We start from the raw sequence: 25,773 nt of genomic DNA on the forward strand, positions 1-25,773 counted from the left end.
CATGTACTTCGGATGTCCAGCTTCGAAGCAACCAGCCTAGTGAGTGAGCAGGTGGCTTGATAGAAGATCACCGTATCAAGACTCTGATATTGAGAATTTTATGGTTAAATCGCTAGGATAGGTTTAAATCCAGATTGGGACTCATGTTCTACACCCATTATTGGTGTTTCTTTGCTTGCCGTTTGGTGAGCCCAATGCACAAGACGTATGTCTTCACACAGATGACTAATGTCGTGGAAAAAGGAATTGGATAAAGTTAAAACCAAAAAGATGGACAATAATTTCAATATATTTTACAAAAAGAGAAAAAGACATTACAAAATATCTAGTAAGAGAAATGAGAAAATATTTACATGAATAAAATATTAATATAATTTTTCATATTTTTTAATTAAAGTCAGAAAAAATATTTTAATAATAATAAAAGTAATAATATGATAAAAGAAATGAACTTTTTTTGGTTGACCAAAATCAAAGAATTCAAACACTTTTAACGAAACACAAACACTTGTAAGGACTTAAGAAAATGATCATGTCTTACATCACCACAAACCGGAACATGAACAGAGATGAACATCGTCAATTTCCGCTGGAATAAAATAAAAGGTCCAATTTTCCGTTTCCCAAAGTTTTTACCCTTCCACCCCCACCACCACCCATGCTGGCTGCTGGAGAGGATTTTCTGGAACTAGTTCGTTGTTTTTTTTTTCCTTTTCATATTGAACCCAATTTTTGGAGCCTGGATTTCCTGGAGTATTTTTTGTTTAGTCCCAAAATAGTTTTAATCCTCATGTTTTGAATAATTTGAAACAATCTATATACTTTTCTGTGCTTCGCCTCGTAACGATTCCTTAGTTAAATCTCACTAGTCTGCAATAAATTTATAAAAAAATTATAATAATGTTTAGTTTAAATTTTGTAAAATTATAGTTTTAAGCCCTACTGGGTTTACATATGTGCTGAGGAAAACCTGCGGATGGAACCTAGAAATAGGGAGATTCGTATCTTTTCGGACAGCCAGGCTGCACTGAAGGCTCTCGTATCCTTCAGAATGACCTCTTCCCTGGTTTGGGAATGCAGGAAGGCCCTAGAACTACTGGCGCGGCACAACAAAGTTCGGCTGGAATGGGTGCCGGGTCATGTGGGTATTGAAGGGAATGAAAAAGCTGATTATCTGGCCTAGGAGTGGAGCTAACCACTCTATTCATCGGTCCGGAGCCAGTCCTGGGGGATCACCAGGGGTTCAGTTCGTGCAGCTCTCAGAGATTGGATCTGGGAAGGGAGCACGAAAAGAACTGGGTGATGTGTCCTGGGGTTAAACACAGCAAGACCTTGATGCCTTGGCTGTGTAAGCAAAGATCCAAAGAGACCCTGTGTTTGGACAGAAATCAGATTAATCTGATTACAGGCCTATTTACGCAGGGCATGGTAGGTTTAAGAAGCATCTGCGCAAGATGGGGCTTATCAGCTCGGAACCGTTGTGCAGATTATGTCAGGTAGAGGAGGAAACGGCCTCTCACTGGCTGTTCGATTGCGTTGCAATCGAGTGTTTGCGTTATGAAACCTTTGGATCGCTGAGACCGAAGGAGGATAGTAGCGCAAAAAGAACTAGTAGGGAAAGTCCTCCAATCTCTTTAGGAGGGGAGGGTTCGCTTACTAGAACTAAGAAGGGGCTGGCAAAATAAGTCTTCTGTGGCTGCGGTGCCATGGGGCATAGGTCCCGTCCCGTCTACTATCTTAATCTTATTCTTCTTACTGGGTTTACATTATATCTGCATAAAGATGATATATAACTTGAAAAAAATAAATAAATCAAACAAAGAGATTTACTTCCGCCATAAATATTATAATTAAGGCGCATCAATATCTGAGCTCAATGGTGTTAGGAACACTTTTTAGAAGATTTCGTTTTCCTTTAACGGGGGATTGCGCTGGAATTCTCGGTTACTGCTACAGGAAGCCCCAGGCAGAGCAGAGAGCGGCAGATAGGGATAACTAGTGCAACTTACCCTTCCCATCACATCAACATGCACCGGAAGACCCCCTAAATTAAGAGGGGACCAGGCTTTCCAGGTAAGTTCTAGATTTAGGGGGTGATGGAGCCAGATCTGAAGATTGATTCACTTTAACCTTTAAGATCAGAAGAATATCTTTTAGGAAACCCCCACCAAAAAAAAGAAGTTATTGAGTCATGCATCCCAGAAAGCTCTGCACTCCAATAAGCTTCCAAGCAGATGATGCTTATTTGAGAATCATGGGTCGTAGGAACCCCAGAAAGCTCTGCACTCCAATAAGCTTCCAAGCAGATGATGCTTATTTGAGAATCATGGGTCGTAGGAACCCCAGAAAGCTCTGAAGTCCAAAAAAAGCTTCCAAGCAGATGATGCTTATTTGAGAATCATGGGTCGTAGGAACCCCAGAAAGCTCTGAAGTCCAAAAAAAGCTTCCAAGTAGATGATGCTTATTTTTAGAATCATGGGTCGTAGGAACCCCAGAAAGCTCTGAAGTTCAAAAAAAAAGCTTCCAAGCAGATGATGCTTATTTGAGAATCATGGGTCGTAGGAACCCCAGAAAGCTCTGAAGTCCAAAAAAAGCTTCCAAGCAGATGATGCTTATTTGAGAATCAAGGGGTCGGACATCTATGATTTGAAAAGTTTACATTATCGGTGTTTCGTAATGATTTGGTAGGCCGTGAACTCTTAAGAGTCAATTCAAATTCTTTATAGTGTGACAAAAGAGGTTTAATTGTTGCTCGAAGAATTACTTTCAGGGAGTCTTTGCAAGTTTTCTAAATCTAAGTTTAGAAATTATTTTCAAATTAATGAGGTTTTTATTAGCTAAAAAGGGGGGCCGGACAACATCAAGGTGATCCTCACAGAAGAGACTGAGGTTGAATGTTGAATAAGTTGATGAGAGAACCAGAGCCAGAGGTCCTTTGGAAGCTCAAAATCTTATTCATCTTATATTTGGTCACAATTTGAGAGAGAAGCTTGCAATGGATTGAATCTCCAGTCTAAAGTCAGGATAACTCAAGTTGAGTGTGCTTTAAGGATGTATGGTAACAATATTTAGTTAGCAGAGGAATCGAACAAATGGGATTTTTAAGCGATACAAGTAGCACTCACCGCAATCCGTCGTACACAGGCAGGTCTCACAACATTCGTCATCAGGGTCTTCGAAATCGTCTTCAGAACAATCGCATACTTCCACACAATCCGGAAGTCTAGAAGATTCGCCACCGCCTATGTTAAGAGCGCCACTGTTCTTGCCGCCAATATTTCCTGCTCCGGTGTTTTGTCCGCCAATATTTAATACGCCAGCGTTTCCTGTGCCCATATTTAATAACCCAGCGTTTCCTGTGCCCATATTTAATAACCCAGCGTTTCCTGTGCCCATATTTCCTAGTCCGGAGTTTCCACTGCCTGGACCAAGATTATTTCCTCCCAATCCAGGATAGCAGATACACGTACAAGGAAAAGAAGGCGGCATAGTGGGGGGATAAGGACAGTGCCCTGGCGGGAAACCTGTAGTTCCACCTCCGAAATTCAAAACACCTGCGTTTCCTTGACCAGCGTTCACGGCACCTGTGTTTCCTTCACCAGCGTTCAAGAGACCTGCGTTTCCTAGACCAGCGTTCAAGAGACCTGCGTTTCCTATACCAGCGTTCAAGAGACCTGCGTTTCCTAGACCAGCGTTCAGAATTCCTGAGTTGCCACCGCCTCCATATCCTGGCCATGGGCAGCAAGTATGTGGAGGATATGGACATCCTCCGTGACCACCGCCTCCACCGTGACCACCGCCTCCGCCGTGACCACCGCCTCCACCGTGACCACCGCCTCCACCGTGACCACCGCCTCCGCCATGACCTCCACCTCCATTTTGACCTCCAAGCAAGCCACCCAGTAGTCCTGAATTGCCATCCCCAATGCCCAATACTCCGTCATTATTGCTACCGATGTTAGCTGCCCCTGTATTATTACTTCCTAAGTTTAAAAGGCCTTTGTTTTTTACGCCTATGTTTAAAGCACCACTGTTGAACAAGCCTAAGTTCGCGAGTCCTAAATTTCCCGCTCCTAAATTAAGTAATCCTTTATTGCCAGAATCTCCAATCATGTTTTCCTTGTCATTACCCATTGCTTCTATACTTCTTTTTCCTAACTTTGCCATACTCATGTTCTCGTTGAAAACGTTTAGTGCGCGAGTATTACTAGTATCTACATTCAGGAGGCCATCTTTGTTCAAAGGAATCTCACCAGCTTCGGCCACTGAAGTACACCGAAGGATTCCGGCCAAACAGCAGAGCAGTAGGTTTGACTGTAGATAATGCTGAAAGTAAAAAATCAAGATTTCTTTTTTTTTTTAATAGAGTAGGAATTAAAATCACTAGTCTGCCTAAAAACTTCATTGCTGGCCACTACAATCATGGAGAGGGGTCTCCAATACCAATAAGAACACACCTTCTTTAACTGCAATTAACTATTATGAAAGTGGAAACTGACTTTAAAAAATATCTTCAACTCTGGAAAAAGCCCTACTACACTAAAATGGTGTAAGTCTGCTTCACACTTTCAAAAATGAATTTTAAAAGAAAATGTTCCGGCTAAATGTAAGTAAAGTAATTGCCTATTTTTTCAGGCGGGCTACCAAATTAGGCGAAGGTGGACAGAGGCGACTAGCAAACATACTTTACTATAAATTTCTCATATTAACCATTAAATAAAATCCAAGGCCCTAGACCAGGGGAATCGAACCCACTAAACCATCAATACATCTTAGCTTTGCGGGTCTAGCCTATAACCGCCTAACACACTTTACTATAAATTTCTCATATTAACCATTAAATAAAATCCAAGACCTAGACCAGGGGAATCGAACCCACTAAACCAACAATACATCTTAGCTTTGCGGGTCTAGCCTATAACCGCCTAACACACTTTACTATAAATTTCTCATATTAACCATTAAATAAAATCCAAGGCCTAAGACCGGTGGAATCCAACCCACTAAACCAACAATACATCTTAGCTTTGCGGGTCTAGCCTATAACCCCCTAACATACTTTACTATAAATTTCTCATATTAATCATTAAATAAAATCCAAGACCTAGACCAGGGGAATCGAACCCACTAAACCAACAATACATCTTAGCTTTGCGGGTCTAGCCTATAACCGCCTAACACACTTTACTATAAATTTCTCATATTAACCATTAAATAGAATCCAAGGCCCTAGACCAGGGGAATTGAACCCACTAAACCAACAATACATCTTAGCATTACGGGTCTAGCCTTTTAACCGCTCGGCTACCGTGGCGCCTTAAATGTAAGCATGTAATTAGTGTAATAAAGTTTAAAAAAGAAACGGAGTCTTATTTTTAACGAAAAACAAAAACTACACAACACCACCGGGTTGGTTGTAATCGAAAAACTATCTATCGATACTCTTGCAGACAACTAAAACCCCAAAGAATTTCAATCGATTTTTTTTTTCTGAAAGTATTAAGAAGGCTGTTTACAGAGCTATTTTTTGGTAAAAAATTCCAAAGAATATTCAGATGATGAATAAAAAAAAGAAATAGCAATAATAATAATAAAAAAAGTTACATCATAAATTATAATGAGTTTTACTAAATCCAGCCGCCAGAATGAAGATTTTAAGACGATTTATAAAATATCAAAAGTGATACAAAAATAATAATAGTAATAATAATACGTACCATACTGAACATGATGTTTATTTCAGGATAAACAGATTAGTTATTTCACCTTTTATTCTTTCTACAAACAGGTCATAACTTGCAAATCCACTAGGAGAATCACTTTACCATTCTGTACATTTCGGCTGGTCATAGGCGCGTATTTAAAGTGTGCAGGAAGGAAGTTGACAGAGCAATCGTAAACAATGAGAGAAAGTTATCATGACAAAGTTTTTTTTTTTTTTTTTTTAGTTTTTTCCTAATTTTAATTTTAGCCAGGAATGTTTTTCTATTTTTGGTTAAAATAATGTAAATAAGTAAATAATTTGACAAGATAAAACATGCTTCGAGTTAACGCACGATTTTGTCTTAATTTTCAAAATTGTGCCAAATCATACTTCCTCTTATTTTATATGGCTATGTAAAGATTTGGTCAATTTTAATAGTTTTAAGAAAAAATTATTAATAATAAAATTTCGTCTATTTTGAACACAACGAGATTTATCTTAAAATTAATAATCCAATTAAATAAAAGCAAAAAAAACATTCTACAATAATAATATGTACGCTTTTACCATTATCCTTCGTATTCTTTTTTAAGCCTCTATTGTTATCGTACTACACTCGCAAAACAATAGAATTGCAATCATTCATGATTAACCATTAATGGAAAACTTGTTACAAGAAAATAAACAAGATTAAACATTACAACAGACACACGGATCTGTTTCCCTTTTATTATTGTTTATTAATTTTTTTTTGCAAAACTCCTGTACTTGTTCAGACATGTTTCGAGTTCAAAGACAAGCTGACGCTTGTCCGGGATGGATGAGAAAAGAAAAATTTGGCAGCGTCTTCTTCAAGACAATGTTCAACTTCTTGTACAGCACAGGAGACACTGTAAAGTTCTTCCGCTTCCGTCCACGATATCTAAATTGGTCATAATATTAATTATAACATAATGATTCCGGACACAGAAATAAAACTTAATAACCGGTTATAGGCTAGACCCGCAAAGCTAAGAAGTATTGTTGGTTTAGTGGGTTCGATTCCCCTAGTCTAGGGCCTTGGATTTTATTTAATGGTTAATATGAGAAATTTATAGTAAAGTATGTCAGGCGGTTATAGGCTAGTCCCGCAAAGCTAAGATGTATTGTTGGTTTAGTGGGTTCGATTCCCCTGGTCTAGGCTTTGGATTTTATTTAATGGTTAATATGAGAAATTTATAGTAAAGTATGTTAAGCGGTTATAGGCTAGACCCGCAAAGCTATGATGTATTGTTGGTTTAGTGGGTTTGATTTCCCCAGGTCTAGGTCTTGGATTTTATTTAATGGTTAATATGAGAAATGTATAGTAAAGTATGTTAGGCGGTTATAGGCTAGACCCGCAATGCTAAGATGTATTGTTGGTTTAGTGGGTTCGATTTCCCCAGGTCTTGGGCCTTGGATTTTATTTAATGGTTAATATGAGAAATGTATAGTAAAGTATGTTAAGCGGTTATAGGCTAGACCCGCAATGCTAAGATGTATTGTTGGTTTAGTGGGTTCGATTCCCCTGGTCTAGGGTCTTGGATTTTATTTAATGGTTAATAAAAGAAATTTACACTAAATATATTTGCTAGTCGCCTCCGTCCACGACACCTAATTTGGTAGTTGTTGGACGTAAAGCTTGCCTGAAAAAATAGGCCATTACTTTACTTCACTTTATTATTTATTATCTGTTTGGTCCGACCAAAGAAAGCTTTCTTGGTATCATCATGTTCAACGGCTTTCGAGATCAAGGGATAAGAAGTTTGTGGGTATTCCAAAAAAATGTATTCATTTAATTGTACATCATTTCTGAAGTACATCCATTTAAAAATTATTGAATAACTATCGTCTTAAAGCAGAAAATAAAATGCAAGCAAAATTGTTGTGAGTTTGATTACGACAATAAATCCTAAACGGTCCTTGCCATTGGTCAGGGAATCTGCTTTAATTTCAGCCATAGAAAATTAAGCTTAGAGTTGCATTTTGCTGTCATCAATCGTCCCATTTTGAATATTTCTTTACCAAATATTATCCAGATCAGGCTAAAATTGATTCTTGTCCAAAATTTAAAAACAAACCAGACAGGTCAGCTGACCTTAGTAATCTTAACCCAAGGAAGAATCTATTTTGATTATATTTATTTTTTTCATATTATATAAAACTTCCTTTTGTTTTAATTAATCTGTGAAATAGAATAAATCTATTTAATAGAATTATTGAGGTACTATTCAGAAGAAAGAGTGATAAGGAACGGCATTATCACAACTTGCTCAGGGTTATCATCACACCATTCCGGATTATTGGGGTCCTTTATTTATTTATTTTTTTTAAATGATTTTTTTATATTTTTATTAATTCCGTTCATATGAACATTTTATATAAATAGCGAAACATTATAACCACCAGTATTAGTTAGTGACTTCAGGTTTTAATACAAACTGAGTTTTTAAACTAGCTTTTAAACCAATCAATTTAAAGAAACCCCCCCCCCCCCCAAAATGGCCAAATTTGTAAGTACTCATTTTTATTTCAACCATTTTGTTTTTTCATCTATTACAATTATTTTTATTAAAATAAATTTATTTAGAATCTCTGGTAATGGTTTAAGCCGCCATTGTATCGTCCGAAAATGTTTTAGAATTAAAATCATGGCCGCCATAATTTCGTACATGGCTAACATGACCGGAAAGAGATTAAAGGGGGGAGGGGAGAATTAGCGAAATAGACTTTCTACCGGAAACAAAGTTAAATGAAAATTTTTTTAGAACCATTTACGTGGTATAATTATAATTTCTCTGAATACATCCGTTAAAACCAAGTTTTAATAAAATCTTGAATTTTTCTTGATTCTTTTCAGCCTTCAAAAAAACGGATCTCAAGATCTCAAGGTTTTATTTAGCTAACTCCATTAAATACCTTTTTTTTTTTTTTTTTACTGTAATTTGTGCTCGTTTTACACACGAAATATTGGGGCCTGCGTTAATCTAGTGGGTTATATAAAGCGAGAAGTTTGAATCCAGCTTGAAGCTGAAATTTCTTAGAAAACAAAAAATGTTAGTAGTAAATTATGTGCTTCCGCTTCCGTTCACGATAATTGGTCATAAATATCATAAATGATTGGCTAATATTCAGAACAGGAAATAAAACAGAATAACCGAAAGTAAAAATTTTCTCCGATTCTTATTTTTTAATTCTCCGTGAATTTCCGGAAAACCAATTTTTAACTAATACCCTTAAAACTAAGTATATATAGCATTACCAGTACCGCAACTACATTTTTCCGAGGTAGAATTATATAATTTTTTTTTTGTTTTCAGTGAAATTGCATGAATTTTCTTCATTTCATTTTCATTTAGAACAAAAAACCGCATTATCACTTTCTTTAGATTGTGTCCAAAAATATGTTTTTATAAAATAAATTTAAGCAATTAGATCTTTGGCAGCTAATTAAATAAAAATCAATGGGCAGTCAAGGAATCAGATTAGCTGAGTGGTTAGCGAATACTGGTTTTCAACACGAAGATCATAGGTTCGAATCCAGCTGCCTGGCCCCTTAGATTTTATCTACCTAGTAGCTTACTGTCTAGTGATGGTCAGTGTTGTCCTGTAAGGAAAGAGAGAGAACACTTGTTCAGAGAGCACTGGAAAAAAGCTCCAGGCGGTCAACAGCCTGCAGATGTTGAAGCGAGTTGAATTCAGTCAACAAATTGATTGTTTCTGTACAGATTTTAGAGAGTTCAGCCATTTAAGCTAATTTTTGGACTGTTATTAATGAAAATAGTCTAAATTAAAATTCCATTTTTTATAGTCTATTTTTCATGCTTGCGTTATTTTCAAATAAACGTGATAAACATCGTGAAAAAAAAGAAGACAGTATAACAGTTCCAATTTTGAATGTGAGGCAAAAAAAAGACAGATGGATGATCCATCCCCTAGTTGAGTTTCGAACTCGTTCAAAAATTTGGCATAATTCCTAGTATGGAAGACAATTTTTCAATCCTAAAATGCTCTCTTATCTATTTAAATCGGAAATCCAACCATGTAGATAATGAGTATTTTATCTAGTCTCGACGAATTTGAATTCAAAATAATTTCCCACATCCTTCTACAAAATTTCGTAAAACTATGCACTCATAATGATTACCTTTTTAAAAAAGGAAGTCTTATTGGGGATTAGGCAAGAACGCAAACAATATCTCTCAAAGCGTTCTAAAAAAATCCTTCGCATCTTATCGGTTGTATCCAGGATCCCATAAAGAACGGAAGACGGGAAATTAAAAATACAGAGTTTCACCCCCCCCCCCCTCCAATAATATTATTTTGTAATTTATTAACTGTATTTATTAATCATTTCAGTTTAATTATATTTATTTTTTGTTTTAATTTAGACATTGATTCTTCTTGGACTATGCTTGTTCGCCTATGCGATCGCTGACCACCATTCCAAAGAAGACCATTCCGGCTCGTCCGAGCAACAACATCAACAGCAGCACCAACAAGAACAACAGAAACATGAACAACAACAACAACAACACGAGCAACAACAACAACATGAACATGAAGAGCATGCACAAGCCGACGAACCGCACGCACACAGCCAAGAACAACACCAACAAGAACATCAAAAACATCAAGAACAAGAACATCAACACGAACACCATGAACACCATTGATAGCACTTTTGCAAAACTTGGATTTTTTTAATAAATCTTTAAAAGAAGAAGAGGAAAAAGGACCAAACAGAATTGATAAAGATTAAAGAATTTTTTGATATGTAATAATTTAAAAAATGTGCACAAAATAAGAATAAATAATTTTTCAAGCTGGCATAGACTTCCTTTACACCTTATGGTTTTTTTTTTTTTATAAACTTGGTATTTTTACCAAAATATAGAATGCCTGTTTTTTGCTTCATTATAGTCGGCTTCGAAATTTCATCCAACTTCAGAGATTCGTTTTGTTTAAACGTTGCTTCCTACACTTGTAACACTCTTTGAGATTATTTTATTTCCGGTCAGCATCTTAAATACTGCAAAGCCTTCTCAATCAACACGTACCCAAAATCACATGTGATGCCTTCACCCCACTTTCTTCCTCTGCTATAGACTTAAGCACATATATGTTGGTAGAGAATATTATGTCTTCGTAGCGAAATGATGCATCTAAATACCTGTATATGTCGTCAAACATTCGTTTCCTTTCTACCACATAACGTGGACATATCCATTATTATATGTTTGAAATCCTCCTCCTCATTGCAGTGTACGCAAAGAGGAGAGGTGGACCTTTTTGTTGATCCTGTGAAGATACGGATCCGCACACCGCGTGGTTCTCTCTCAGCCTGCTTATTATCGTAAACAACCCATAGACTTGGCAATCACTATGGAAACATTCTCAGGAAGTCCAGCCCATTACAGTCGAAACAATGTAGGTACTCAATTCTAAGTATACAGGTAAGAAGGCCTCCTACGTTCCTTGAAAATGTTGCGTTGTGGAAAAATCACGTTATAAGGAGACACGTAACTTAATTCGGTTCTAAAAAGAGAAAAACTGCCTTTTTATGGTGTAAAATTTTCTTCATTTTTTTAAAAATTTATGTACATTAAAACATTTCATGAGAAACTTAAATCAAATTCATGATATAAAAACTAAAAAGATTTTGATTAAGTCAAAAATCAAAAAAAAGAAACAATGTTATGCTTACAGAATTTATTCCTCCTCATCGTCTCTTATTCGAGAACGAACGGAAGCAATGAACTCGATTCATCGACAAGTTCCACAGCACTTCCGGTTGGTTTAGGTTTCAAAAAAAAAAAAAAAAAAAAAAATCTCGCCATTAGAAGAGAAGATTGCTGGCTCTTGCTTTGCAAATCTTTAAAAAATTTCTTGATATGCAGATAAGCCACTTTTGGAAGATTTCTTTTAAAAATATTTCCTCTCCTCACCGGAAGTGGATCGTCCACTAAAAAGTGAGTTTCCATCCGTTTCTGGTTTCTTCATTAATAAGATCTTCAGAATTATCTTTAATTGGTAATATTTTCGGATATAACTGTCACCAAATTCTAGAATATCAACTAGTGACTAGTGGGGGGGGGGAGCTGCCAAACATTTCCCGGGTTGTAGGAGGCCCTTCCTGGACTAGTCGAGTAATAAAATCTCCAACTTCTTGATCCTTCCGCGACACCATTTCCACGAACAGATCCATATTCTGGCTCTATTTTTTTTTTTTCTTTTCCTCCCAAGATATTAAGCTCTAGACTTTGCTCAAAACCCCTGGTCTCACATCAGCCAAGAGGTTACATTAATCTTCCTTATATCTGCAGAGATTTTTTTTTTTTTCCACTCTCTGTGGTTGTTCTGAGCAATAAAATGGTATCCCTCCCACTCATATGAGCTTAACCAATCAGCTTGCATCGTTTGAACAAGGCAATTAGCTTTTATGATAATTTCCCTAAGTGTTAAAAAATTGCAAACTGTACTGCAATTAAAATCGATTTTGTATCGCTCATTTTCGTCTTTAAAAATTATTATTCTTTACGATCAGATCATAACTTTTAGACAATGATGACCGCTTTTCACAATTTGATTGGATAATATGCAAAAGAAAATTAAGACGAAGGATTAATTATTTAAATTTTCAACATTCTTCCTTATCGTAAGAACGAGATAAACGATAAAACGATAACATCGATTTATCTACGCGTGAACTTTTGATTAAAGAAACTATCTTTACTTTTTTTTTATATAAATAACCGAAATAATAATCATAAAATTAAATAAACAACCCATCAAAAGTTCAAGAGATAACATAAAATTTTTAGTTTTTTTTGAACTTTTTTTTTTTGCACAACCTTTTGACCCTAGAAGCGTGCTCTAATCTACACTCTAGACTTTTACTGAATACAATTTAAATGATCAAATTCTTTTTGGAACTTTAAGTTTTGTACTTAAAAATTAATTGAGTTCAATATTTTTACATGGATTTACAAATAAAATGAGTATCTTAGCTTTGCGGGTCTAGCCTATAACCGCCTAACAAACTTTACTGTAAATTTCTCATATTAACCATCAAATAAAATCTAATGCCTAGAGATAGGGAATCGAACCAACTAAACCAACAATACAACTTAGCTTTGCGGGTCTAGCCTATAACCGCCTAACTTACTTTACTGTAAATTTCTCATATTAACCATTAAATAAAATCTAATGCCTAGAGATAGGAAATCGAACCAACTAAACCAACAATACAACTTAGCTTTGCGGGTCTAGCCTATAACCGCCTAACTTACTTTACTGTAAATTTCTCATATTAACCATTAAATAAAATCTAATGCCTAGAGATAGGAAATCGAACCAACTAAACCAACAATACAACTTAGCTTTGCGGGTCTAGCCTATAACCGCCTAACTTACTTTACTGTAAATTTCTCATATTAACCATTAAATAAAATCTAATGCCTAGAGATAGGAAATCGAACCAACTAAACCAACAATACATCTTAGCTTTGCGGGTCTAGCCTATAACCGCCTAACATACTTTACTGTAAATTTCTCATATTAACCATTAAATAAAATCTAATGCCTAGAGATAGGAAATCGAACCTACTAAACCAACAATACAACTTAGCTTTGCGGGTCTAGCCTATAACCGCCTAACTTACTTAACTGTAAATTTCTCATATTAACCATTAAATAAAATCTAATGCCTAGAGATAGGGAATCGAACCCACTAAACCAACAATACATCTTAGCTTTGCGGGTCTAGCCTATAACCGCCTAACATACTTTACTGTAAATTTCTCATATTAAACATTAAATAAAATCCAAGGCCTAGACCAGGGGAATCGAACCCACTAAACCAACAATACATCTTAGCTTGGCGGGTCTAGCCTATAACCACCTAACATACTTTACTGTAAATTTCTCATATTAACCATTAAATAAAATCCAAGGCCTAGACCAGGGGAATCGAACCCACTAAACCAACAATACATCTTAGCTTTGCGGGTCTAGCCTATAACCGCCTAACTTACTTTACTGTAAATTTCTCATATTAACCATTAAATAAAATCCAAGGCCTAGAGATAGGGAATCGAACCAACTAAACCAACAATACAACTTAGCTTTGCGGGTCTAGCCTATAACCGCCTAACTTACTTTACTGTAAATTTCTCGTATTAACCATTAAATAAAATCTAATGCCTAGAGATAGGAAATCGAACCAACTAAACCAACAACACATCTTAGCTATGTGGGTCTAGCCTATAACCGCCTAACATACTTTACTATAAATTTCTCATATTAACCATTAAATAAAATCCAAGGCCTAGACCAGGGGAATCGAACCCACTAAACCAACAATACAACTTAGCTTTGCGGGTCTAGCCTATAACCGCCTAACTTACTTTACTGTAAATTTCTCATATTAACCATTAAATAAAATCCAAGGCCTAGACCAGGGGAATCGAACCCACTAAACCAACAATACATCTTAGCTTGGCGGGTCTAGCCTATAACCACCTAACATACTTTACTGTAAATTTCTCATATTAACCATTAAATAAAATCCAAGGCCTAGACCAGGGGAATCGAACCCACTAAACCAACAATACATCTTAGCTTTGCGGGTCTAGCCTATAACCGCCTAACATACTTTACTATAAATTTCTCATATTAACCATTAAATAAAATCCAAGGCCTAGAGATAGGGAATCGAACCAACTAAACCAACAATACAACTTAGCTTTGCGGGTCTAGCCTATAACCGCCTAACTTACTTTACTGTAAATTTCTCGTATTAACCATTAAATAAAATCTAATGCCTAGAGATAGGAAATCGAACCAACTAAACCAACAACACATCTTAGCTATGTGGGTCTAGCCTATAACCGCCTAACATACTTTACTATGAATTTCTCATATTAAACATTAAATAAAATCCAAGGCCCTAGACCAGAGTAGTCGAACTCACTAAACCAACAATACATCTTAGCTTTGCAAGTCTAGTCTCTTAACCGCTCGACTACCGTCGAGCCTTTGTACCTTTGTATATGCGTATTAAGCAAGAAAACTCCCACAGGAATAGAAATTTTGACCCATGACATGTGTAATGGGTAAACCCAGGAACAAGGTTAAAGAAGTTGGACGCTAACTATTAGACCTACACCGATTCTTCTTTTGTGGTTACAGTCTACTGATAGAAGCACAGGATTTTCGGAAAAGCGGCCACGAAACAGCATTTCCGGTGGTAAACATTGAGGAACTGAAATTTGGCATGCCTCTTACCGAGGAAAAAGAGATAATAAACGAGAGCCTCATCCGACACCTAGATACCCACGACGGCTAAACATGCAAGCCCCCAACACCCAGACGATTACTTAAACGATTGCAACTCGCATCTCTGGTGATAGCATAGAATCGAGCCCACTCTTACAACCGGAAATACCAGCAAATACCTCCATTCAAAGAAACTCGAGGGCGAAAATCTGGTAAGAAGATTTTCATTTCCATATAGATGGAAGAGCACTCTAACGGCAAATACACTAACTTCCTGTTTTTCTTTTTTTACGTAATACCTCCTTTCAAGTTGTATACTTCTACTCTCCTATTGGCTGTACCAGGTTTTTCAATTTCCCTTCTATATAAACCGTAAGATATTTTTCTTCTATATGTAATTCTTTTCAACTGCTTTTCCCTCTTTGTTTATTTACTTTATTTTTTCCATTCAGAAGCTTTTTCCTTCCTCCTCGAGCTTTTCCCTGAAACTCAATCCTCTTTGATTCGCTTGAGTCCAATCATACTTTACTTTTATTGTAGCTTGGTTGCTTTCCATGTGAAAGATATATATCGTAAAAGCGCGTCTTAGAAATAACTATTATATATTTAGATAACATCGAAAGAAAAAACACCAAGTTTCAGAACTTTTTATCAGTTTCCGCAGCAGGCTGTTGTCGTGACTATGGACTTAAGTCCTACTTCGAGCTAACCATGTCATTCGCACCTTGGAGAGTTCTATTTTAAAGTTCCTAATTGTAATTGATCAAAAATCAATCAATAGATCAAGGTTCAGAGAGAGGACAGGAGCTCCACTAAAAGAGAGGCTCTATCAGCTGCACCATTCCAGCTGACCTTCCAGTCATATTACAGCCAAGCATTAGGAAATGCGCAATGCGCTCAGAAAGTGGATTTAATACGAAAAATAAATGATCACGATAATTACCCTGGTAAATTACAGCTTAGTTCCTCTGTAATTACGGAACACCAATACTAAGATGAGGCGTATGTTGTAAATAGTAAAATAAAGTAATGGCCTATTATTTCAAGCGGGCTGTACGTCCAACTACCCAAATTAGGTGACGTGGACGGAGCCGAATAGCAATCATACTTTACTATAAATTTCTCATATTAACCATTAAATAAAATCCAAGGCCCTAGACCAGGGGAATCGAACCCACTAAACCAACAATACATCTTAGCTTTGCGGGTCTAGCCTATAACCGCCTAACATACTTTAATGTTAAATTTCTCATATTTACCATTAAATAAAATCCAAGGCCCAGATCCCGGGAATCGAACCCAGTACTATAAAGCTTTACAGGTCTCACCACTAACCGCTCGGCAACCGTGGCGCCTGGCTGTTGCAAATATCTGCGCTTTGAAACCTATTTTCAATGTCCAAATATTTATCAATTAAAATAAGGGTTACACCTTGAACAGAGCGTGATTGGAGTGGAAATAATGCAATATGGCAGAGAGTGGAAATTGTTTTCACTTTTTGGGTGGGCGCTTTTCTCACCCCTCTCAATAAATATGTTAATCAGGATTAGTGGTGAAAAATCGATACCACTAGAACCGAACAGAATGTACTCGTATTTATCATCATCAGATAAATGGCCGCTAATGACGTCTTTTGAAGAGTATTTGGGGGAGTGGAAGTAAAAATTCTGAATAAATATTTGCCTTTGATCCGTCTTAATGCGCATGCTCACGGTTTCGGACTTTCATCCATGCTCAGAGTCAATTTATAAGTGAGGTGTCTCCAGATTTCAACTTCACTTATTGTCCAGCACTGTTAACTACCAAAATCTTTTGTTTTTAACTGTTAATAATCATTTAACGAGCTTGCGAACAAATATTCGGCTATAATAATGGTAAATAATGAACTATAACCTGAACAAAAAAGGTTCATTGGTAGAGTAGCGTCTCTAATGGTACAAATTTTAAGCGATACGTTCACTCTTTGGGTTTGAAGACCCGTCTTGTTGCCTTGAAAGAGCGGAAACGGAAGTTTGGCCAACCTTTCGTAGGCTCTCACTTCCTCAGATTGAGGAAGAAGTAGTTTGAAGAGACGTCTAGGGCAAATGACTCCGTAACTAGAACTTATAGTTTAGAAAGTTAGGTGACTGATTATACGATAGAAAGTACCGGACGGTTTTAATAACTGACGCACTTGTAAAAATAAATATGGCGAGAACACTCACACGACTTCCTGTTTTACTACTACTACTACTACTACTACTACTACTACTACTACTACTACTACTACTACTACTACTACTACTACTACTACTACTACTACTACTACTACTACTACTACCAAGGTTCTAACTTAAACCAACTGTTGGTAGTGGTGGTTGGACGTAAAGGCAGCCTAAAAAAAATAAATAATAAAAAATTAGGTATTATTTTTTATTTCAGTAAACTGAGTAAGTCGTAAGAGTGTTTATTTTTATTTTCAGACGTTTATTTATTTTAAACCGGAAGAATTGGAAGATCAACAAAACTAGAGGATATACTTTGGGTGAATAAAAGAAAAAGCCACGTACAAAACGGATGGTGGAAATTCTGATGTTAGTAAAATTGCAGGGGTAAGCGGAACGAGGGAGAATGCTCTGCAGGTGAACACGGACGGTAGCTTCCGGTCATAAAAAACTGAGCTGCCCATAAACCGCGGTCCAGCATAAACGAAATAGGGCAAACAGATCACTCTGGCTGTAAAAGTGTAAGCGCTAGGAAAAACACACAAAGTATAAAATGAATTGGAAAATTAAAATAAAAAAAAAAAACTTGCGGGTGATTAATTATTCACTAGGAGACGGTGGTGGTGGGGGCCGGAAGGAAAAGCTAAAAACGGGGATTCTGAGGGGCTTTAAAAAGGAGAAAATATTTTATTTTGTTTCCTTTGATCTCAGCTGAGCACCGCCAGCTGTATATAGTTTTGGAAATTTGAAATTGGTGGCCCCCCTCATTTAATACATCGTCTTACACCAATTTATTTTTCTTTTTAAAGTTTTTCTGATTTTCCCCTAAAAATTTTTCCATTCACTTATAGTTTGAGGAAAATTTTTGGTTACGTCTGGAGAGTTAAGATAATAGCACAGATTTTATCCATTTTTTTTTTTTTTATCCTTGTTTGACCTGTTTCGAACTTTCAGCCATCATCAGAGGTTACTTTTAAAAATTACTTTTTTTTTTGTTTACTTCAATTATTTATATATATCCGTATCCGTCTCACACCACACTTGCTGACAAGATTTTCACCCTTTTTTACTATAAATATTTTGTTTTTGCCGGTTTTTTCTTTAAACAACTAATTGTGGAAATACCATTAATGATAAATTAAAACTACTAATTATCTACTCATGATTGATAAGCATTGATTATTGATAAATTATATTTCGCATAATATTATCAAAGTCACGTGATATTTTTTTGTTTTTTTTTAAATTTAATTTAAGACGCATCAAAATCTGAGGTCATAGACACGTAGACCTTCTTTTTTTTTTTTAGTGCACTGCCGGCCTCAGGACAGTGTTCTTTCGTTATAGATAACTCAAGAACAGTGAGCTTTATATGAAGCTTTTTAGGAAGAGAGAAAAAATTTAAGATCCGTTAGATCATTTTCTTTATTCTTACGTGTCAAATACCGGAAATATCTCTGTTTTCAGGTCCCATGAGGCCGGAAGTGTTTTTTAAAAAAATCATCTGTGTGTGTGTGTGAGCAAAATATTAAAAGACGAAAATCACCGGAAGCTGAAACATTTAGGGGACTCAGCGAGCAGAGCGGAAGTACCTTACTTTCTTTTCTTTTTCAAAATGGCTTTAAAACAATTTTTCTTTTCACTTCATGGAATACGTTTTACTCACATTGTTTTCAAGATTAAGGAAAATCTATAAGAGAAGAGTGGGTGGGTGGGGATTTAGCTGTCCTGTAGAGTACCATTTTAGTACAATGTACGGTCCTATAGGACTTAAAGGAGCGCTAAGATTGAGTGGCTATGATTGAGCGTTTTTGGTTAAGAGAATGTCACAAACCGGATATAGCCCTGTAGGGGCCGATGGCTTTTGCTAACTTCCTGTTGTACCTAGACATGGATCCATAACTTTTATTAACAAGGGAAATTTTTGTTTAGTACTTTTCTAGATTAAATAGGTGCATTTCCTTTAAGACGTCATCACTTTAAAATACAGTTTTACCAACTAAAAAATTAATACGTCTGAAAATTGTTAGTTTAATTATAATTAAAGGAAGTCGTGAGAGTGTGACACCCAAATTTTTTTTTTTTTTTTTTAGTAAAAATTAGCTCAGTGGGTAATATAATCGATTCTTATTCGCAGCCTTTGAGAAATAGTGATGGCCAGTGTTGTCTCTAAAGCAAGAACACACATAAGAACAATAATAATAATAATACCCACGCGGAGGTCCCGGGTTTGAATCCAGCTGCTGACCCATAGATTTTCTCTTTCTAGAAGCTTATTACAGCTCACTGTCCGGTGATGGACAGTGTTGTCTGTAACGAGAGAACACTGTCCGGAGGCCGGCAGTGCACTGGAAAAAGCTCCGGGCGCCAATAACCATAGATGTTGATGCTGGATTCCAATACACGGAGATCCTGGGTTCGAACCCTTACGATTTCCTCTCATTACTGCTCACAGTCTGGTGTCTGTGACGAGAGAACACTGAACTCGGCATGGCACTGAAAAAAAGCATTGGGCGCCAATGACCTCACATGTTGTCGCGCCAAAAAATTTAAAAATAAAAAAAATTAAAACTAATTATATGATGCAATATGAGCAGAGACTTCTAAAGCAGATTTGTGTTTTTTTTTTGTTTTTTTTAATCAAATTGATAATGTTTGGAATTTAGCCTAATTTTTAATGAGATATTTAAAAATAAAATAAATAAATATATATTGTATATTTGAAGAAAACATTATTATCTGTGTTTAGATTACATAATTAATTAACAACATTTAATTACACAATCATGTAGGTTGTGGTAAACAACATTCATGTTCAAGTATTTGAGAAAATCGATTAAATACTAGTGGGAGTAAAAAATGTTATCTCAATGAGTAAATTGAAATCGTTTGGAATCGATAAAATGGATTTTTTTATTTAACCTATTTAATGAAATAATTAAATGTAAATAAATAAATTAGACGTAAATAATTAAACGTAAATAATTAATAATTAATTATTAATTAAACGTAAATAATTAATAATTAATTATTAATTAAACGTAAATAATTAATAATTAATTATTAATTAGACGGAAATGGATTCTATTTTTTACAATACTTGATAGAGAGCGCCCTCTATTGCAATACTTCCTGTTAATGCAAGTGAGAGGAAGTGAACACAATCTGCTGTGACACTCACACGACACTCTCTTACCATCACTCTTACAGTTCTAACGCCGTTATGTAAAAATTATTTTTAAAGCACGTCAACATCTACGATTAGTTGTATGTCTAGTTAAATTAACATAATTTATGTTAGTTTAAAATAAAATAAATAAAATAGTATAAATACGAGTAGTTAAGTAAAGTAATCGCCTATTTCTTCAGGCAGAGCTTTACGTCCAACTACCAATTAGATGTCGAGGGCGGAGGCGACTAGCAAACATACTTAACTGTAAATCTCTTTTATTAACCATTAAATAAAATCCAAGGCCTAGACACCGGGAATCGAATCTGCTAAACCAACAATACATCTTAGCATTGCGGGTCAAGCCTATAACTGCCTAACATACTTTACTATAAATTTCTCATATTAACCATTAAATAAAATCCAAGGCCTAGACCAGGGGAATCGAACCCACTAAACCAGCAATACATCTTAGCTTTGCGGGTCTAGCCTCTTAACCGCTCGGCCACCGTGGCACCTTCCCTACTTATATAATTTATTACTAAAATTGTCTAGGATTATTATAAATTTACGCATTATCATGAAATGGTATATTTTTTTTAGAAGAGGAAATCACAGAAGAGTGAAAACTCCGTAAAGTGGCGCGGCACTTCCGCTGATGGAACACACACTCACTCATGGGATCTCAAAATGGATATTTGCGGTGTAGATTCAAGATCGCAAAGAAATCTGCAACGTCCCTAGGGGAGAATCTTCCCCCTACTACCAGGGATAGGCGAGAATAAAAATTAAAAAGGAGAAGAAAATGGGGAAAAAGAAATATAATTTGGGAGTATTAAGGGTAAATGTTTTGCTATCATCTCCAAGTATAGAGGGAAGGATGATGCGTCGATACCTGTCGCCATGACGACCAACTCCATACCTCTCGCATCCCTCAAAAAGAGAGATCTTTCCTTGTGTACCTACACCATACAAACATGCTTAAACTTGCCATAGAAAGATCTCCTTTCAAAAGGATAAAAGTTAAAGGAGACGCCAAAATATTTGTTTGTCTGTAACGAAAGAAGACCAACTATCAAAACGGAAACGGAACATAATTTGATTGCCATGAATAATTATCATGAATGTACAATGGCTCTACACAATTAATCTCCCAATAGACTTGGAAAAGGGCACGTGTACATTGTGTTCTCTCTGCAAACATCACAAGAGATGAGCTCATACATAATTAGTGATGATGTAACATGGTCATCAGTATGTTTGGTTTGTAACGTCATAGTTGGCAGCTACAAACCACATGACGTCATACATCAAAGTTTAAACGGACAAACAATGGTTTACCGCAACATTAAACTTGTGGCCCCCGTTTAAATCGATAGAATTTGAGTTTCAGTAAAACGTATCACGTATTATCTTTAGTAAACTACTGGTAATTATCAAATTTACTTGTTACATTTTGTTGTAACTAGTTGTAAATACGTATTACAAATAAGGCGGGGGAAAAATTTTTGTAATTAGCTCAAAATAATCTAATATTGTTCACTTTTGCCTTTCCGGCACATTTTATTTAATGGTTAATATGGGAAATTTATAGTAAAGTATGTTAGGCGGTTATAGGCTAGACCCGCAAAGCTAAGATGTATTGTTGGTTTAGTGGGTTCGATTCCCCCGGTCTAGGCCTTGGATTTTATTTAATGGTTAATATGAGTAATTTGCAGTAAAGTATGTTAGGCGCTTATAGGCTAGACCCGCAAAGCTAAGATGTATTGTTGGTTTAGTGGGTTCGATTCCCCCGGTCTAGGCCTTGGATTTTATTTAATGTGTTTAATATGAAAAATTTGCAGTAAAGTATGTTAGGCGCTTATAGGCTAGACCCGCAAAGCTAAGATGTATTGTTGGTTTAGTGGGTTCGATTCCCCCGGTCTAGGCCTTGAATTTTATTTAATGGTTAATATGAGAAATTTATAGTAAAGTATGTTTGCTAGTCGCCTCCGTCCACGGCACCTAATTAGTAGTTGAACGTTAAGCCCCGCCTGAAAAAAATAGGCGATTACTTTATAAATACAATTAAACTCTTTAAGGTGTTAAAAAATTATTAAAAGTGTTAAATACTTTTTTAATAAAAATGTTTGTAAAAAGTAAATGTACGCTAAAATACGCCATTGTTTTTATGAGCAATAAAATAGAAGTAAACAAAAGTCCAATTTCAGAGTTAAAACAGATAAAACAGAATTAAATTGGAAGTGAGAGATGAAAGTTTATTATACAAAGTCTATATTTACTAATTTCACTTGGTAGTGCGTAGAGAGCGCATTCTAGTTGAAACGTTGCTCATTAGAGCGAGTACACTGAACACCGGCTAGAGAGCGTTCTCTGTAATGCTAAGCAAACAAAGCTGTTATATAGCTTAAGGTTAGGTTATACTGAATTATTCTGAGAAATATTATATGAACATCTTCCCATACAATGAAGTGAGAGCGTTCATTCCCAAGAATAATGTTAATATCTTTACTTTTTTTTGATGGGGGTACTTTGTAAATAAGGCAAAAAGTTTTAATTAAAATTATTAACCGTCTTTTGAGAAAGGTAGTTTAATATGCTGAATTATATTTTAACAACTTAACAGAAAACTTTCCAAGGTTTTTTTCTTCAAACTTAGCTTAACTAAAGGTTAGCTTTTAGTATAATTTCAGTTAAAATAAAAGTACTTTACAAGAAATTGTAGGACGTCCTAAAAACCCCCATTCAACAACATTCATTCAACAAACTTCTTTTTTTTTCAATAGATCTTCAACCGAATAGACGACTTATAAAAAGAAAGGTCTCAGTATCTATTAACTTAAACTCCTAATTTTAGCAATAAGTTTAAACCTCGTTAATATTTTAATGAAAATTAATCACGTCATTTTAGAGTGAGAGAGAAAATTGAACAATTTATTCAATATAATGGTATTTCCGGTTTTGAGTATTCCATCGTGTCGAATCCGACGAAACTTTACGAATTAATTATTAATATTGTAAAGTTTTCCTATCTTTTTACTAAAAACTTCACGACTATAACTAGTGCCTGCCACTAGTTAATTTAATATGTGGGTTTGATAAATAATAAAACTCGCTAAATTTGTAAGTAATACCTGTATTTCGTCTCAGTTTTAACTCCTTTCTGTCCTCCAATGTATGCTAACCGCATCGCACGCATCGAACTCGGCAGTTGTCGTGCTTACGACAGTTCCCGGCTGCTCATTGCTCTGTGCAGTCCCCTTTCAGTTTCTCTCTTCGTTTTACCGCAGTCTGTTCGTCACGTTTGTTCTCTGGCACTCGTACGGAAGTGTTTTCCGTTTTCCGCTATTCTCGCTACACCGCACGTTCACCGCTATAAAGAATATTAACGCCTATTTGGCCTTCAATTAGCTCGCCTTTAGTCAAGAGGACATAATCTACGCTCATAAAGGTATCTGTGGCCAGGGGGTGGGGGAGTCGACTCTCTTTTCCCTTTGGGGTTTCCATTTCCTTAGAGCTTTGTCACGCCAGTGTCCACATCTTGGAAGGTAAGCTTTATTATTTCATTTTATTTGTATAATTTCATTTGATTGCCCGCATTAAGAACTACACCCTATTCTATACAGTCCACTTACCGCGTTTGTTTACAAAGACCAAACAACCTGATTTATTAACACATTACCTTTACTCACATTAACATTTACTAGCAACTAACGCTATTCATTACAGTCACCATTTACAACAGTCACAACAGTTTACTGTTACTTACTCACTACGTAACGCCACAAAACTGTTCCACGACTGACCACTGGTCCGCACTGCCCCAAATTGCGCTAGACTCTGCTACACAACTGACTAACTGCCTGACTAGCTAACTTTGAAGCACTCCGCAACACTGACTCTCTCAAAACTGTCGCTTCCAAAGTGTCTCTCCAAACTGTCCCTCAAAGACTAACTCAAAACTAACTTATTCGAAAACTTGACTAAAAAACTGACTTCTCCAGCTGTGTCTGCCCTCCTCCAACCTTCTGTCACACTCCAACTCCGTCTGCCTTGCTCCCACCTGCCGCTCATTGGCTGGAAAACACATACTGCCACCACCCCCAACTGGGGCCGCCTCCTCCAATTGTCTGTCTCACTCCTACCTGTCAATCACTGGCTGGGAAAACACATACTGCCACCACCCCAACTGGAGCCTTTCTCTTAGCTGGCTTTTACACAGCGGTGGTCCGTTACAGGCTACGGTCACTAAACTCCTACAACAATCTAGCCCTTTCTCCTCTGGCTCAGGTAGAGACCGGCCTTTTGTTCACACAGTGGCGGCATGTTACCGACTTTGGTCGCTCAACCCCTAGAACAATCTAGGCCTTTCTTCTCTGCCCAGGTCAACTTCGTTACAATATTGAGTTTTCTATTTACTGCAACTCATTAACTACCACAACATTAATTTTTTTTTTTACAGTGGTAACTTAATATTGACGATTTAATACGTCATCAAAGTATGGGGATCGATTGAACCGTTCCAACTCACTACGCCTCCCAGACATTACAGTCTAAAAATACTTCGAAAACTTCTTAACGCTCCGTTCTATTGTATCTAACCTCACCACTATCCATAATGAGCTCAAAATCCCTTTCATTACAGATCTTGCTAACACTCGTTTTCTTAAAATTTCATTCCACTCTACAGCAGCTCATCCTAACCCCCTCTCATAGAACACCTATCTTCCTCCACATTACTCCAGGTAATCCTCTAAAGAGATTGAAGAGAAGATGGCCTCGTGATCTACTCTTATCGTGAGAGCAGTATAAGCAAAGCACTAGGTACCTTCTCCACTCGTGATTTTCACGTATTTTTTAATTTTTTTTTATCAGGTACCACATTTGCTTGTTGCAACAATTGTTGCAGTAATAAATTCCAATAAAAGTTTAAAAAAAAAAATCAAGATCATTTTTTCCTGTGTTACTAAGGGGACGTAAAGAGCAAATAAATAAACAAGCTGCGGTGAAATACTCATAACCACTTTTTTTTACTATAATTCTAGAGGTTCTTTTGTGTTCTATACAAGAAGAGCCATCGAAATACCCGAATTAGAAGGACAAAGTAGTAATTGTGGCATAGAGGTTAATCATATTCAATAGGAGCTTTCAGTTTATATAATCACAAACCGTGAAGCATTACTTATAGAAGTAATTAAACGATATAGGTATCAGGAGTAAACAAATAGGAAGTAGGAGCCCTAAATGTCCAAATTGGACAACATGATGGCAAAGGTACAGTCTGGACTGGAAGTAAGTTTATCGAATAGGCGTATCGAATGGCGATAAAGTCAGACCTTGTTCTCCTACCCCCCCCCCCCCCCCCAACACACACATAGATCGAATGAACGTCACACACT

General features: G+C 36.3%; 2 protein-coding genes and 1 long non-coding RNA gene across 3 annotated transcripts in view; 2 read left to right on the forward strand and 1 right to left on the reverse strand.

The window, feature by feature from the left end:
• Positions 1 to 269: 269 nt before the first annotated feature.
• LOC141453420 (uncharacterized) lies at positions 270 to 5,861 on the reverse strand. The gene is made up of 3 exons (XM_074126634.1): positions 5,718 to 5,861; positions 3,126 to 4,326; positions 270 to 870 (listed from the first exon to the last, which is right to left on the reverse strand). Exons 1-3 carry the CDS (start codon positions 5,727 to 5,729, stop codon positions 866 to 868), a joined length of 1,218 nt encoding a protein of 405 aa, XP_073982735.1. The 5' UTR covers positions 5,730 to 5,861; the 3' UTR covers positions 270 to 865.
• A 2,225-nt stretch (positions 5,862 to 8,086) lies between these two features.
• Positions 8,087 to 10,552, forward strand: LOC141453421 (uncharacterized). Its single transcript, XR_012457986.1, has 2 exons — positions 8,087 to 8,235; positions 10,114 to 10,552. It is a non-coding gene; the product is annotated as an uncharacterized lncRNA (long non-coding RNA).
• Positions 10,553 to 23,810: 13,258 nt separating this feature from the next.
• Positions 23,811 to 25,773, forward strand: part of LOC141452745 (uncharacterized) — a gene marked incomplete at its 5' end in the record, with an annotated part of 68,641 nt that continues 66,678 nt past the window's right edge. Inside the window, one exon of the mRNA XM_074125144.1 lies at positions 23,811 to 23,922. Coding sequence (XP_073981245.1) covers positions 23,811 to 23,922 — 112 coding nt within the window. The remainder of the gene's footprint in view (positions 23,923 to 25,773) is intronic.

This window comes from Rhodnius prolixus, unplaced genomic scaffold, assembly GCF_049639745.1.
Source record: "Rhodnius prolixus isolate KJV_2025 unplaced genomic scaffold, Rpr scaffold_3, whole genome shotgun sequence".
Taxonomy (NCBI): domain Eukaryota; kingdom Metazoa; phylum Arthropoda; class Insecta; order Hemiptera; family Reduviidae; genus Rhodnius; species Rhodnius prolixus.